Source organism: Carya illinoinensis, chromosome 4 (genome assembly GCF_018687715.1).
Source record: "Carya illinoinensis cultivar Pawnee chromosome 4, C.illinoinensisPawnee_v1, whole genome shotgun sequence".
Classification (NCBI taxonomy): Eukaryota; Viridiplantae; Streptophyta; class Magnoliopsida; order Fagales; family Juglandaceae; genus Carya; species Carya illinoinensis.
The window spans coordinates 1,080,958-1,095,047 of NC_056755.1; the positions used below are offsets into that span (position 1 = coordinate 1,080,958).

General features: G+C 37.1%; 2 protein-coding genes across 3 annotated transcripts; one reads left to right on the plus strand and one right to left on the minus strand.

Moving 5' to 3' along the window:
* Positions 1-44: 44 nt before the first annotated feature.
* Positions 45-5,935, minus strand: LOC122307386 (putative methyltransferase At1g22800, mitochondrial). Its single transcript, XM_043120256.1, has 11 exons — positions 5,701-5,935; positions 4,749-4,829; positions 3,751-3,829; positions 3,168-3,309; positions 2,991-3,060; positions 2,624-2,688; positions 2,438-2,516; positions 2,075-2,162; positions 1,207-1,271; positions 1,012-1,101; positions 45-352 (listed from the first exon to the last, which is right to left on the minus strand). The coding sequence occupies exons 1-11, from the start codon at positions 5,869-5,871 to the stop codon at positions 239-241; spliced, it is 1,044 nt and encodes a 347-aa protein (XP_042976190.1). The 5' UTR covers positions 5,872-5,935; the 3' UTR covers positions 45-238.
* A 152-nt stretch (positions 5,936-6,087) lies between these two features.
* LOC122307384 lies at positions 6,088-13,368 on the plus strand. Of its 2 annotated transcripts, XM_043120254.1 has the most exons (11): positions 6,088-6,533; positions 7,415-7,453; positions 8,415-8,538; positions 8,890-8,951; positions 9,589-9,656; positions 9,893-9,942; positions 11,244-11,310; positions 11,730-11,853; positions 12,729-12,845; positions 12,957-13,035; positions 13,127-13,368. In XM_043120254.1, exons 1-10 carry the CDS (start codon positions 6,198-6,200, stop codon positions 13,032-13,034), a joined length of 1,065 nt encoding a protein of 354 aa, XP_042976188.1. In that variant the 5' UTR covers positions 6,088-6,197; the 3' UTR covers position 13,035; positions 13,127-13,368. The 2 variants fall into 2 exon arrangements, with proteins under 2 accessions (XP_042976188.1, XP_042976187.1); XM_043120253.1 differs by lacking the exon at positions 12,957-13,035 and having other exon boundaries at positions 6,090-6,533.
* The last annotated feature ends 722 nt before the right edge of the window (positions 13,369-14,090 follow it).

Sequence of the window (14,090 nt, forward strand, 5' to 3'; positions counted from 1 at the left end):
CATATAAAAAAATTGCATATGCTGTATTGTCTCTCATGACCAGGTGAAAAACTCATGAATTTTATTGAAAATGTTTCAAGTCTAACAGGTGGGGAATTTTAAACAAGAAAAAAAGAAAAGAAAAAGGCATTGAAAGAAAGAAAGAAAGAAAGAAGGTTATATAAGCTTTTTTGTTCACACTAAGGTTGATTTGAGATTTTCATCTAAAGGAAAATGGAGAGAGAGAGAGAGAGAGGGTTCAACTCTCACTTCCAAACTCCTTCTGAATGTCCTTGAAGGATATGGTGGCAGACCCCCTCCTTTTGGCCTTCTGATGAGAAGAATGTTCCCTCCACCCTGTCATGTAAATAACCTACAGCAAAGAGCCGCACCAAAAATCAGGATACAATGGACCGGCCTTGATTTAGTGTGCCCAAGCCAAAAACGAAGATAATTCCCTTAAATTCGAGAATACTAGCCCACAGAGATTTGAACATTCCTGAATGTTTTAGGTAGTGAAGCTTCTTTTTTTTGGGATCCTTCCTTTTTTGAGTGGAATTAAAGATCTAAATATGCATAACTGCCTCACAAATGACCAAACAATTCCTGCAATGATACATTCTAAGCAAACAATTGCATGCGAGTATCATCATATATGAAGACTTGGAAATTAGATTCTCTCTCTCTCTCTCTCTCTCTCTCTCTCTCACACACACACACACAAACAAACACACATCCACGTGCACACACATGTACACAGTGTGACCTGGAAACTATACCTTTACTCGTTTCCAAAATTTGGTAGGATGGCCACCAGACTAAAAAATGATTTGCTTTTACAGTACCCTAGGCAATTGTTGATGGCAAAAGTGGTACTAATCACAAATAACTCCATAGTCTTTATCTGTGCATTTATTGAATTATTATAGACGGCAATATCATGTTATAGCATATGGCATTTATTCAGAATTTTCTCAGTTTCATTAGATGTGGACAATGTTATTAACAAAGAAACTACTCTACCACGCTCACCTGGAAGGTTGCAGGGATGGTTCCGTCTTCTGCTGCAAACATTGAGTCATAAATAGCTGCCGTTGCCAGGGCTGTTTCTTTCTTTAGGATCTGGTTTCATCGATAACATACCAACGTTTAAAAGAGGCTTCATTATAACATATTCATTGGAAAGAAAGGATTTTCAGTATTAAATAAAGAGATAAAAGTCCTCACAGGATTCCTTTGTAGAAGAGCATTAGTCTCCCCCATTCCACGCAAATGTTCTATCAGCGCCAGAGCTACACTAAACAGTAGAGAAAAGAATATTAAAGGAAAAGAAAAGAAAAAGAATTGAGACAGAAAGGTAACTTATATCTCAAACAGCTTCGAGATAATGGATCAGTTCAAGTATAAGTTGGTCAAGTGAAGATTATTTTTTTCATTGCTATGTGAATCGGCTAATCTTTTCTATGAGAATAAATCTGCCAATCTTTGATTCATAACAAAAACTAAAAGGCACGTATTTGGATCACGTATATTGAGTTGCAAAGGGGATCCTGAATTTTCCAGGTTGGACTTTATTTAACATCCCAGTACGAAATGTGCAATCCAGCTACTTCCTGAACCAAAGGACACTGACAATGAGGACAGGCTTTTCCCTTGTGTAATGATGCCAAAATGGCTTTTATGCTCATGAAATTATTCATATGCCTTTATTTTTTGGTGATTTACATGAGATAGCTACATTAATCACCAAGCTTCTACCCTCTTGTGAAGATAAACTGCAGGAGATTGATTAGATATCCGTATCAATTTTGCAACATAATAGTCTAGAACATCAAAGCTATCAGAAAAGTAGATTTTGGAGCGAGAGAGAGAGAGATAATAATAATCCAGAAATGGTAAAAAAAGAAGAAGCAAGTGGAGCATAATAGAAACATGGAATCACTAACTTGAACTAAGTTGACACTTGTGACTCATATCAAATGAGAGGTATTTTGGTGAACACCAGTATCTAGACTACTGAATTGGCAAACCAACAATAACCTTTTATTCTTATCATGAAAACATACATCAAAAGATGAGAAAGGAAAATAATTACCACTTGGATATTTAACAATATGTTCATCGACATCAACACCTGGAAGGCTGAAGCCTGCTCTAGTCAAAAGATTACCTGCATCCCGCACCTAAACAAGAAAATCTGAGAATGTCCAATAGGGCCTGTAATTGACATATATTCCTCATTTTATGTTTCTTACTCTATTATTTTCAAATTGAATTCTCAAAATAAAAATAAAAAATAGTTTGAGGTCACAGAATATAAAAGAAAGAGAATCAAGGACAATAAAACAATAATTACAAGAATGATGTGCATATAAAATACATCAAATCACCCAACAACATGGGAATGTTTAAGAATGAAAATGAAAAAAGGGGAAGATTTTCAACAAATAAAGCATACTTGTGCCAAAGGTGATACTCGTGGACTGATGCCTCCTTCACGCTCCATTTGTGCCACAGTGCAGGCTATTCTCAGTTCCCTAGTCACAAGTATGAGCAATAAGAAAAAAGCAGTTATATATTTCTTGCGTTGCCATATAGTGTGACTTCAACTAAATAAACAAATAAATGAATATGAACGGTTAACTTTAAGGTTTCTCCACCAAAAATAGCTGCTAAGAACAGGCCATCAGGCTTCAATGCCAATCTACACTGTCAAGGATAAGCATGTTTTAGACATTGCAACCCACATCCAGACATATTCACGCAACAATAATGAATAAACACAGCAAGCAAGTTTAGTAGGGAAAATACTTGTTTTTTTTTTTTTTGGGTTTTTTTGTTGGCGGGGGGAGGGGGGCATGTGTTTACTTTTGGTAGTCAAATTATTTTTCAAGTTATCTTTGACATTGCTTTGGAATTAACTATTCAAAGTTTTTGAAGGATGAAAGAAAAGAAATAAATGTGATTTGTTGCATGACAGACCACCTAAACTCAAAACCAAGATGATGCACCTGTATCATGGCTCCTGGAAGATCATTTGTCCAGTGGAGCCCCAAGCAACTTATTACCAGATCCAGAGAGCTTCAAATCACAAATGAAAAGTACATAAGTAAAATCGAACCCCCTACTATAGACTACAGTGAATTTAACATGAATCTATAGAAGGAAATGTAAATCTATATGCACACCTTTCTTTCAGAGGCAAAAACTCCTCATCACCAACCATAAAGGAGGTTTCAATGTTTGTGTCATGCATATCCTTCTCAGCGTCCTTGCAAACTTTTACCATGTCATATGATGTATCCATCATAATGAGCTTTTCAATGGCACCTGCCATCATGGAAAGTGTTTATAATTCTAGAATCCACAAGAGGATCTTTTCGATAAAACTAACATATAAGAGAGGGGGGGAAAAGAGGGAGGTCAACAAAATACGACATGGCTCTAACTATCAATATGAAGACAACTGACCACATAGCTCCAATAGTACAAGTAGCATCTTCCTTAATCACGGACTCAAAACTTTGCAAAACAAAGAAAAAGAAATGCATAAAAACTAAAAACAGCCGCCTTCATGCAAATTTTATTGCCCAAAATTCTAGAAACTCCAAAGTATCACATTCATGATATATTGTTCTTCCTAATTCGCCTCCCAATAAATTGGTTAAATTATAGACTAATTGCAAATAACTAATTAGACTATTGGACAACAAACTCCTAGCAAAAGCTAGATACGTGGTTGGAAGAGAAACGATACCATTCAAATCTTACCACGACCTCGTGACAAGCGCCTGATGGCTTCCAATGAACCCCCCAAACATAATGCTGTTGGAAATGCTTTTTTACAATCCTGCCAAAAGGTAACCACATGGTTAACATGGTCACAACATATTTAAGACTTGCTTTTGACTGCGGCATAGAATATTCTCAAACTTTGTAAGTGAATTTGCAATGGCCTATAAAAACATATTGGTGCTGAAATCAAAATGATTTTTTTTCTTCATAAAGAATAAAAAAAGAGAGAAACAAAATCAAACAATTATTTTCAAGAATATAAGTTACTGGAAATAGAAAAATGAGAATGAGGCAGGACGTAATATTTGAACAAGAATGCAAAACGCATTTCCAAAGAGCTTGAAACAAAGACAGGAAAATATACTCAATGACAATTCATGAGGACCCCATCAGCGTGGGAAAATAAATTCAGAAAGATTTCGTACCCTAAAACCTTTTTTAGGCAGGCCCCAATACTATAATACAAAAGCACCTGCTCTAATACCATTATTAAAAATTTGGTTACAAGAAAAAGCATTTTCCAGAGCAACTACTATTGGTGGGGTGGGTGGGGGGGTCTTACATACAAGTTTTCATGCAACAGTCTAATAGCATAAGCTTTTGAAGCAATTAATGATTGTTAGTAGATATAATGATGATGATGATATCAGCAGAAACAACAAGAAGAATGCTCCTCTACTAAGCAAAGCAAAAATTAATCTATGGACCCTTTTACCATGAAGGTTTTAAAATGACCACTCCCCCCTTTTCTTTTGCAACTAACAACTACTAAAATAACTTCTACGAGTAGTTTCAGCTCTTATTCAGAAAGAGTTTCTACCAATTATTAAAAAGCAATTAGAAAATGCCTAGGGGCATCATAATATGTTAATAATAACAATGGTTATAGAAAAAAAAGTTGTAGAAGCCCTAAACCCTTTAGTATTACTGAATAACATGAAAAACATCTAAATAATGAAGATGCTTATAACGACCTCCAAGCGATCCAATAAATTGTCAGCAACAGTATCAACCAAACAATCCTTTGGACGCATCAACCAAGCGGCTCGATCACGCTGCCACCAAGAAATAATCAACAGTAGGATACCAAAAACATATGTACAACCCAGGAACAGATACAGAGACGATAAAATAGAGACTAAAACAGGGAAACAAAAAAAGATTATAAAGCAGGGGTGTCTGATTCTGAAGTCTAAACTTATCCAAAAGACTATTAAAGAATCCAGAATTTCCCATCTCCTGATTGGACCTTACGGCTCATGTAATAATTATCTAGTATGAATACTTTGGCTTGCATTAAATGAAGCCATGGCATAATAAAGGAAAATGAATTCAGGCCTACAATCTTTACCAGAAGAAATTGACCAAAAAAAAAAAAAACACCATACTTTTTCCCTCAGAAACCAAATAAACCAGTTTTTACTACTCCGAGGAGAGTTTTAAAATTGGGACCCGAGCAATCCAAAATAAGGCTTCAGTGATGAATAAATTTCATATACATTCCTAACATTTCCTCAAATTTTTTATAAATAAAGACAACAACTTCAGCGAAAATAAAATTCAACTTCAACATTCTGTTCCTTTCCCACATTTATTCGCTACCAAAAGGAAAGCGGCGGACTCTAAAACCCAACAAATAGAAAGCTGTTTACACAATTAAAACTAAGAACTTCGTACAAATCTTCAAAATGAAAAATCCCTTTCAATCCAGAAACCAAGTTTAGAGTTGAAACCGAAAAAATGATTTGTTGTTTGGTCAACTAGGCGGAAAAGTATTTTAATTGGTTAAAAAAAAAAAAAAAAACTTAAATTTCTCCTTGAGAAAAAGGAAGAAAACGGTGCCCAAGAATAAGGCCAACTAAACGGACCCTTGGAGAGGTTTCAGAATAAACGAGCAGGAAAGACTGAAATGGTCGGAGAATTGACCTGTTTGCGTTTGAGGTGGCGATCGAAAACCTTAACCCTCGAGTTCTGGACCTCATCGGTGTTGTTAGTGCTGGCGTCCGAATAGAGTGGACCGGAGGAGTAGAGACAGCACGGTTTTTTTCTTCTCCACAGTGACAATGAGTTTCTCTGATACAGAGAGAAGGCCCTCATCTTTTTTCTCGGGGGGGGGGGAGGAAGTCAAGGAAATTGCGAGTCTTGCGACGTGAATTTCAATCAGTTCCTGAGGGCTAAGGTTTTTTTCCTTTTTTTAAATAAATTAAAACGATACGTTTTACATAGGAATTAGGATGGTCGGTCCCATCACCCACAGACGGTCAAAAGTTGAGAATTGCCTGCCTTAATTCCTTATTTTTGTTGCCTGCCTTAATTACTTATTTTTGCTAAATAGGCTACCTTATTTTCATTGCTCTTATGCAGCATTATCAGTAGGATAGCGAAGCAGACGCCGGCCTCCTCACCATCCAAATTCCAAAAGAATGTCGGACTCGTTGTTATATCTGGCATCCTCTCAGTCCTATTTGTCAACCTCACCACTTCAACATTTTCCTACAAAAGTTAGGAACTTCCCATTCCCGAGCACTTCAACTGCTGTTCCTACTCTGAAATTCTCACTGCTTTCTCAAAGGTTAGTGGGAAAAGGGAACTGGATTCTTCACGAGAACAGAATTCATGCAAAATCTACGGATTCGGAACCCAATACAAGCGATCCATCCGCCCGGTTGTCCGAGGAAAATGCTACAATTCGCAGCAGTGGTGGCAACCCGTCCTCCAGTATTTTGTCTATTCTTTGTCCCCTGCTCAAGCTCTTCTCTGTAAAGTCTCTACCCCTTTATTTTTCCTATTAATTTTGTAAGTTGGAACCTTTATGCATCTTTTTTGGAAACCCATTGCCTATTATAGCATCTTTTGGCATAGGACGAAAATATTGGTCATAGAGATGGATATTCATGTCTTAATTGCTTCAAGAAAATGTGTACATGGCACCGGTACTTGTCAGGAAATGGATTCTAGGATTGAATTAACATAAAAAAAATCTGCTGAAGTGAATTATAATGGCATCCCCTGTAAATTACAATCATTTTCGGTTCTCGCGCCGCCCCCCCCCCCCCCCCCCCCCCCCCCGGGGGGGCGCCGCGGGGTGGGGCGGGGGGGGGGGGGGGGGGGTGGTGGTTGTACAGAGAAGCTTCGGACTTTGTCAATTTTACATGTTACATGAGCGCATAGATATCTTTATTTTATGACTAAAATGAAGGAACGAGGTTCCGACAATTTAACGAATAAGGTAAAAGCTCTGACTATGTAACGATAGGGTGAAGTGGTGCTGATCAATTGGTATGTATTGAGTTGTATTCTCATAAAGTAAATGGATGAATTTTGAAAGAAGAAAAAAAGTTACAGTTGGCGTGTTAGCATAGAGAGCTGCAACCACAGAAATCCAGCTGTACAAATTGAGATGTAAGGAGCCTGTACAACTTGGATTGCCTGAGTTTATGCCAGGTACTCTTTAAGGGTTGCAAGCCTAGCGAGAGCATCAGAAAATGTCTTTTAAATTTACACTTTGTATGCATGCTTTGTGATGTACTATTTTTGATTGGACAACCTTTTGTTGTTGTAATTCATTCCCTATTTAGTGTTTCCTTATTTTTGGGTTTGTCATTTTAACTTACCAATATATTTCTCTTCTTTCTTGCAGGGGGGAGATCCTTCTCAAGAGCGAAATTATGGTTTGGAGGTAATCTCATTTAAGAGCTGTCTTATTTTCTTTATTCAGGTTCCATACTTCCAAAAAAAAGTTTCCTTTTCATTATTTTTAGTTCCTAGATGATGTCTCCTCCTTTCTTGGTCTCATAGAAGAGACATGGAAAATGAAACGAATTTAAAAGATACAGTGAATAAATAACTATAATGCTAAACGCATATTGTGGTATAAACTTATTGACCAACTGCTTTGGATGGGTAGAAGATAAAACATTTAAAAACAATAAACCTATTTGAATTACTATATCTTAAAGTTCATTAACTATAACATATATGTCACTTTACTGGTATCTTGTTTTGTCCTTGCACTTGCATGTATGCGTTATGTATGCATGTATTCAGTGACGAAGTTTAGGGGGGCCAGAGCACGAACGTACAGTTGCCTTACTTTTATATATGAGTTTGAAAAGGTATAAAAACCAGTGCTGCAAGCTCCATACCTATTATATTCTCTTGCACCGTACTCTTCTGTAAATTCACTACTCAGTTTTTTCTTTCAACTGTGTATTAATCGGAAACAAGGCTTCGAAACAAAATGGTGGATGACTTTCTTGGAGATTATTTAGCAGCCTACATTGAGAAGGAAATTGCTGAAAGATTTAGCATGGATGCCATAATTGATGAATTTTATTAAATGAAAGAGTGATGAACTCAATTAGCATAACTGGTTATATTTCACTTTTTTTATGCATTCAAACTTTTACTTTAAAAAATATATATTTTTTATTATATTTTTGGAGTTGTGTGATATTTTTTTATATAAAGTTTTACGTGTACCTTAGCTCCCCCAATTTAAATTTATAGCTTCGTCCCTGTATGTATTCATGCATGCACGTGTTTGTGTAATAATGTCAATTTTGCACTAGGCAGGCTTCAATTTCAACAGTTTCACCTTCTAGCTCACTCAGGCACCTCTGATTTGTTTCTGAATGTAGGTAGCAACATCTTCCATGTCCACCTTGGCTAGATTTCCATGGGGAGCAAAAGTGCTATCGAATACTTTAAACAGCCAAGAGATCACCACAGATCCTCCTATGCGTTTGCAACTTTTTGAATTTGGTAAGCTTCTCACCGATTTTACAGCCGGGGTATACATCAACAAAGTCATAGTCAATGTTTATTGCAATCAGGAAAATACCCTCTGTTTCATGTGGTTTTTAAGTTATGAGGGTCAAGATGATTGAACATTGGCCTAAAGCTTAGATATTGGTGTATTTGTACAATAATGAAGAAGCTAGTAAACTCTTGTTCAAGGGAGTCCTGATACCTTTAAAGATAAGGATTCTTCAACTAAGTTCTTATACGTGGAGCACAGATTGTTGTTAATTATTATTGTATACTTAAGAGTAATGTTTTCAGCAATTGGCATATTTTTGTAAGTTTAACTCTTCAAATATAATTTGTCAACAGAGGCATGTCCCTTTTGCCGGAGGGTTCGGGAGGCCATGACAGAACTAGATCTTTCTGTAGAGGTGCGAAAGTTATACATTAGATGCAATTACCAACTCCTTAGTTATCTGACTCTGTTTGCTGGTAGCTGACCTATGTTAGAGTGATTGCTCACATTTTCTTTGCTGCCTCATTGATTCTACACCATTCTATTTTTGTGCCCAAGGCATATTACTCAATCACAAATTAATTAGAAAGGGAAAATCAAAGATGGTTTGAGCCCCTGCTTAAACTGAGAAATATGGACTTGATTCTAGGTCCATTTTCATCTATTATACACTGGGGGGGGGGGGGGGGGGGGGGGAATATCCAGCTTTAGCCTTCTAGACGGTTGGGGTAGCTCTGTTATATTGCTATCTCATGAAAAATTATTCCATCCTGTAACTTGGCATAAGTGGCTAAATTCCTTGATATTAATTTCATTGCTTACGAAGGGATTTCAATTTTACTTGCCAAAAAAAGAAGAGAAGGATTTCAATTTCAATCATCAACCCTCTATGCTTGTCAAATCCGAACTGCTTTATTTCTAAAAGTGCATTACTAACTGAAAGTGCGTGTTCAAATTTTTAGGTTTGTTTGTAATATTTTGAAAGTATTTGCCTTCTGGTGCTCCTTTGTCATTCAGTTTCCTGATTTCAACTCAATGGCAAGTATCCATAGGTCTTTCCCTGTCCAAAAGGCTCTGTAAGGCATAGAGAAATTGTTAGAAGATCCGGGGGCAAAGAACAGTATGTAATTCTTTCTGCCATAATTTTATTAATAAAGATAATTATGACATGCAATGTGACTGGTCAAATATGGGCCTTTAGTGGTATTGACATTCTTAATCTATTCTGGACATGCATTCGTTGATCAAAAAGATTAAGCTTCATCCATCATTTGTGTCTTCTTCACCTCCCTCAATTTTGTCATTATAAAATTTCCATGAAGGTATTCTTTCCTCAGTTACAGAACTTCTGTGCAGGTTCCCTTTCCTCATTGACCCAAATTCTGATATTTCATTGTATGAAAGCGGTAAGCAAGGAGCTAATTTTCACATACGTGCATGTGGTCTTATTTACTTGTGATTTATTTGTATAAGGTCAGATATTCATGAACAAATTTGGCTACACTGTAGCCATGAGCTGCAAGATTTTTTTTTTACGAGTTAAACTGCAAGATTCTTAAAATTCCAGAAGATATCTGCATAGGAGTATGCATATTAGGAGCTCATTCTGAATTGTAGGACAGGACTGACTAGATGCATAAACATCTTAAAACTCTTACAGGATTTGGTGTACTCTAATCCAGTGCTCTTATAAGTTAGAAAATACAAGCTATCAACTGCTGACTTGTTTGATAGTATCTTTACATAGGTTTAAGACTTTTGATGAGAGTGTCGAGAGGGGTTAGATAGTATCTTTCTTACAAACAAGCTACCAACTGCTAACTTGTTAGACTAGTTGCAGCAGTGAAAGACAAAGAAGATGGATCCTATGACTCACTGAACGAACCCAGACTCACTGAATGAACCCAAAATATTTTTGGCTCAGTATGTATAATAATTCAGAAAACACAGTGATTCTGCAAATCCACGAATGGCTCATAGGTAATAATCATTGGACTGCCAGTTAGTGAACCTTCTTATAATTATCCTGAAGCCATAAGAACCCAGACTGATTGGGTAATCGGACAATCTAGTGTGATCAGCATATACAAAGATAGGCTAAAGAGAAATTTGACTTTGAAATATAAAGTTACTTGGATAAAGTATATCCATGGAGCCATTTCCTTAATGGTCATGGTAATGGTGCTGACAATGACTATGTCATGTTGGGGTCTGATTTTGAAAATGAGGTGAAACATTATTCAACTCAGCAGAGAGGACTGATTGAATAAAATCATTCTTGACATTTTGAGTTTAAATATGAATTCATTGTTTACATGATGCATACTTGAAGGGATAGTTTTATGCTTTGTTTGGTAGTCCCATACTTGATTTTGTGAATATAACTAGAAGCATAACTTGTAAATTTTAGCTTATAAATAGATTTAGGGAAAATAATACCTTAGCCCTTCCAAACATCACTCTTGCAATGATCACGAAACTATCAAAATTACACCTACCCCTTCCAAATTATCACCCTTGCAATACGAGCACCACTAAAAGGAGGGACTGAATTGCAAAAGGAGTGGTGGTTTGTGGTATAGACAGATTGTTTTGATAATTCGGTGATCATGTTGCAAAAGGAGTGATAGTTAAAGGGGTGAAGTTCTTGGACCTAGTTTCATTGTGTTCAGATGTTTTTGACAGGGATTCTAACTTTTGCTGATAGGTGATATTGTGAATTACCTATTTGAGCAATACGGTGGGAGAAGCCCATCCGCTGGACTTTTGGAAAGGTAATGGATATCAGAAGTTATTTTGTTGGTCAAGAATAACATATTCTGTATAAGTACAACTTTGAGACTTGGGATGACGTTTTCGATTGCTGTTGAATACCATATCTTATTTTTTCAGATCGTCATTTACACACGTGACTATGCTGTTAACTTGTTTGTAACTCCTGTTTTTATGCTAAAATTTTCAAGTAATGTAAAAGTATTAAGCAATAAGTTTATTTTGGGTCTATAATTGTTATATGCATTTCAAAAAGTATATAAAGATGTCACATTTTTTGTACAAATAGATTTTGGCATGTGTTGGGATATATATACCCATAAATCAATACCTACTTGTCAGCCATACCAATTTTGGATTCATTTAGCTCTCAATCTAAATCTCTCTCTCTCTCTCTCTGTCTCTCTCATGTTTCATGTAGCACATTGTTCACGGGATGGATGCCTACAATTCTTCGAGCAGGTAGAGGAATGGCATTGTGGGAAAAGGCCAGACGAGATCCACCACCCAAGAAATTGGAACTTTTCTCATATGAAAACAATCCAGTACGTTAATGCTTCTCAAATCCCTTGACAGTTTTGTTTTTTTTTTTTTTTTTTTTGAGATAGATTGTGTTTTATACTTTAAATGGTCTCTTTTTTTTTTTGGGCAAATCACAGCATTATATATTAATAAGAAACAAGGTTATATGGAGAAGTTTAAATGTTGTTACTGGATTTCTTGCAAAATGGAGGGGAAGGAACAGATCTATGGAAAAGGCCAGCGGATTTGGCGGCGTGTGGGCGCCCCATGTTGCATGGAGTGGTGGTCAAAAGGGTGGGGTGGCAGATTGGGATGAGGCAATGGGGATGGGTTGTGCGTGGTGTACAAAAATGACCAGAAAAGGACAGATCGGAGGAATGAGAGAGAAAAACTAAGGGGGAAAAAAGAGAGGGGCCCAGTGAAGGGAGGGAGGCTGCAGTGGTGGCAGTGGGGCCAGATGGTTTATGCCCTATCTCATTTATCAGAGTTGAACAAGGGAACCACCCATGGAGGTAGTTGAACGGGGTAAAACTGGTGGAATAAAAATTAACAAAATCTATAGATGCTTGAAAATCAAGGAGGGATGCTGGGGAGAGGGTCAGTGGAGGCTCTTAACCTGGGTTAGCTATCTGTTCCTTGTAAGACATAGAGGATGGGCTCTTCGATATGTACCTAAGTTTGATTTATGACGTTCATTTGGCCAAGTCAAGGCATTTTCCTCAATCAGAGAGCTACTACACCTTCTGAGAATGCTAGGATCTTTATTGTGCACAAAATCATTTTCTAGAGCTCCCATGCCTGTTATACTTTCTTCAAGTATCTTCTGGCAGTTTAAAGCATCTTCTGTCATACCTACTATGTTTCACTTACTTTTTCTTCCACCATAATTTATATCCAGTATGCACGAATTGTGCGTGAGGCACTATGTGAGTTGGAGCTACCATACATTCTCCATAATGTGGGAGAAGGTTCTGGGCGGACAAGGCTGCTACTTGATGTATCTGGATCAAATGAGGTTGGCAATCTTTAGGCAATATATAATTTCTATCTACGAATGTACTTTAGTTGAGACAATTCAATTATGCAAGTATTTTACTAGTCATTGTGCCTTTCCATTGGCCTGAAGATCCTATGGCATGGGCCTTACATGATCATGATTACAGAAAGAAGACAACTGCGCATACACTGTGTATCCATCTTATAAGGTTCATGCCATGTTGGATGTATTTTGCTTGCATGCACTTTTTCACTTTGGGCAACTTTGAGAATGACTACGGCTGTTATCTTATCTCACAGGTACCTTACTTCATTGATCCCAACACCGGTGTTCGGTTTGGCAACTACAAGAAGATCTTGTCTTATCTGTTCCAGACATATGCGGCAGCCACTGTATAGGGCTAAATTGTGTATATATCCTTCTTCGTTTCTCAGTGCCTGTGCACTCTTTTTTTTTTTTTTCCTCTGGTAGTGTATTGCTTCTTACCTGCTTACCCGAAGAAATATAGAGGAAAGTAGATATTGATGTGGCTTCTTACTCATCCACAGGAAAATATATATATATATATATATATATATATATATTGATATGATCAAATCAATTCTTTATATGCTGTAAAGGAAAATCACCAAGATCAGATAAAAAACTAACTCAGCTGCTCCTACGAAACTCCCTCAACTTAAAAGTTTGAAGAAACCCCTCTCCCAGGGAAGGAGCTCTAAGCCTCCAACTTCTCCATCCCTCCTCCCCTTTTCCTTCGCCCCTGCCCCTCCCCCTTCCCCTGCCCCTTCACAAGACAGATCTGTCATTTTCTTTCAATATTTTTTTCTTTTTGAGTGGTTAAAGTTACATAGCATTTAGTCTGTTTTAGCAATCATCTTCAAGGCAGTCACTTTCTTGGCACTTGTACTAATAAAATGTAGGACAAAATGTTCTTAGAGGATAGTCTCTTTCTTCGCTCAATTGAGGTCTTTGTGACAAGTTTTTTATTAACCGCGTGTCCATTGATGGTCTAACAAATTCTATGTCCAGTTTTTTCCTGAGCATTAGACGATTTTTGTCGTTGGAAGACAGTATCACCTTATAAATTACAGGTTAGAAAGACGCTAGGGGTGTTTTTATATTTTGAATGACCCTTGAATGGTGGAGAATGACCCTTGAATGGTGGAGTCCTGATTGCTTTGACTTTTGTGAAATGGAAGAGGGTAGAGAGACGGGGGACAGGGAGATAAAACCAGCCAAAAATGTACATCTGTATCCAAA

Excerpts from the sequence above, each read along its gene's own strand:
- LOC122307386 (XM_043120256.1), bottom strand. The coding sequence starts at position 5,871 with ATGAGGGCCTTCTCTCTGTATCAGAGAAACTCATTGTCACTGTGGAGA. Across the intron at positions 1,272-2,074 it reads TATTGTTAAATATCCAAGTG|CTCTGGCGCTGATAGAACAT; the intron begins GTAATTATTTTC and ends TGTTTAGTGTAG. Across the intron at positions 353-1,011 it reads CCATCCCTGCAACCTTCCAG|GTTATTTACATGACAGGGTG; the intron begins GTGAGCGTGGTA and ends TCTTTGCTGTAG.
- LOC122307384 (XM_043120253.1), top strand. The coding sequence starts at position 6,198 with ATGTCGGACTCGTTGTTATATCTGGCATCCTCTCAGTCCTATTTGTCA. Across the intron at positions 6,534-7,414 it reads CCCTGCTCAAGCTCTTCTCT|GGGGGAGATCCTTCTCAAGA; the intron begins GTAAAGTCTCTA and ends TCTTTCTTGCAG. Across the intron at positions 9,657-9,892 it reads AGATCCGGGGGCAAAGAACA|GTTCCCTTTCCTCATTGACC; the intron begins GTATGTAATTCT and ends ACTTCTGTGCAG.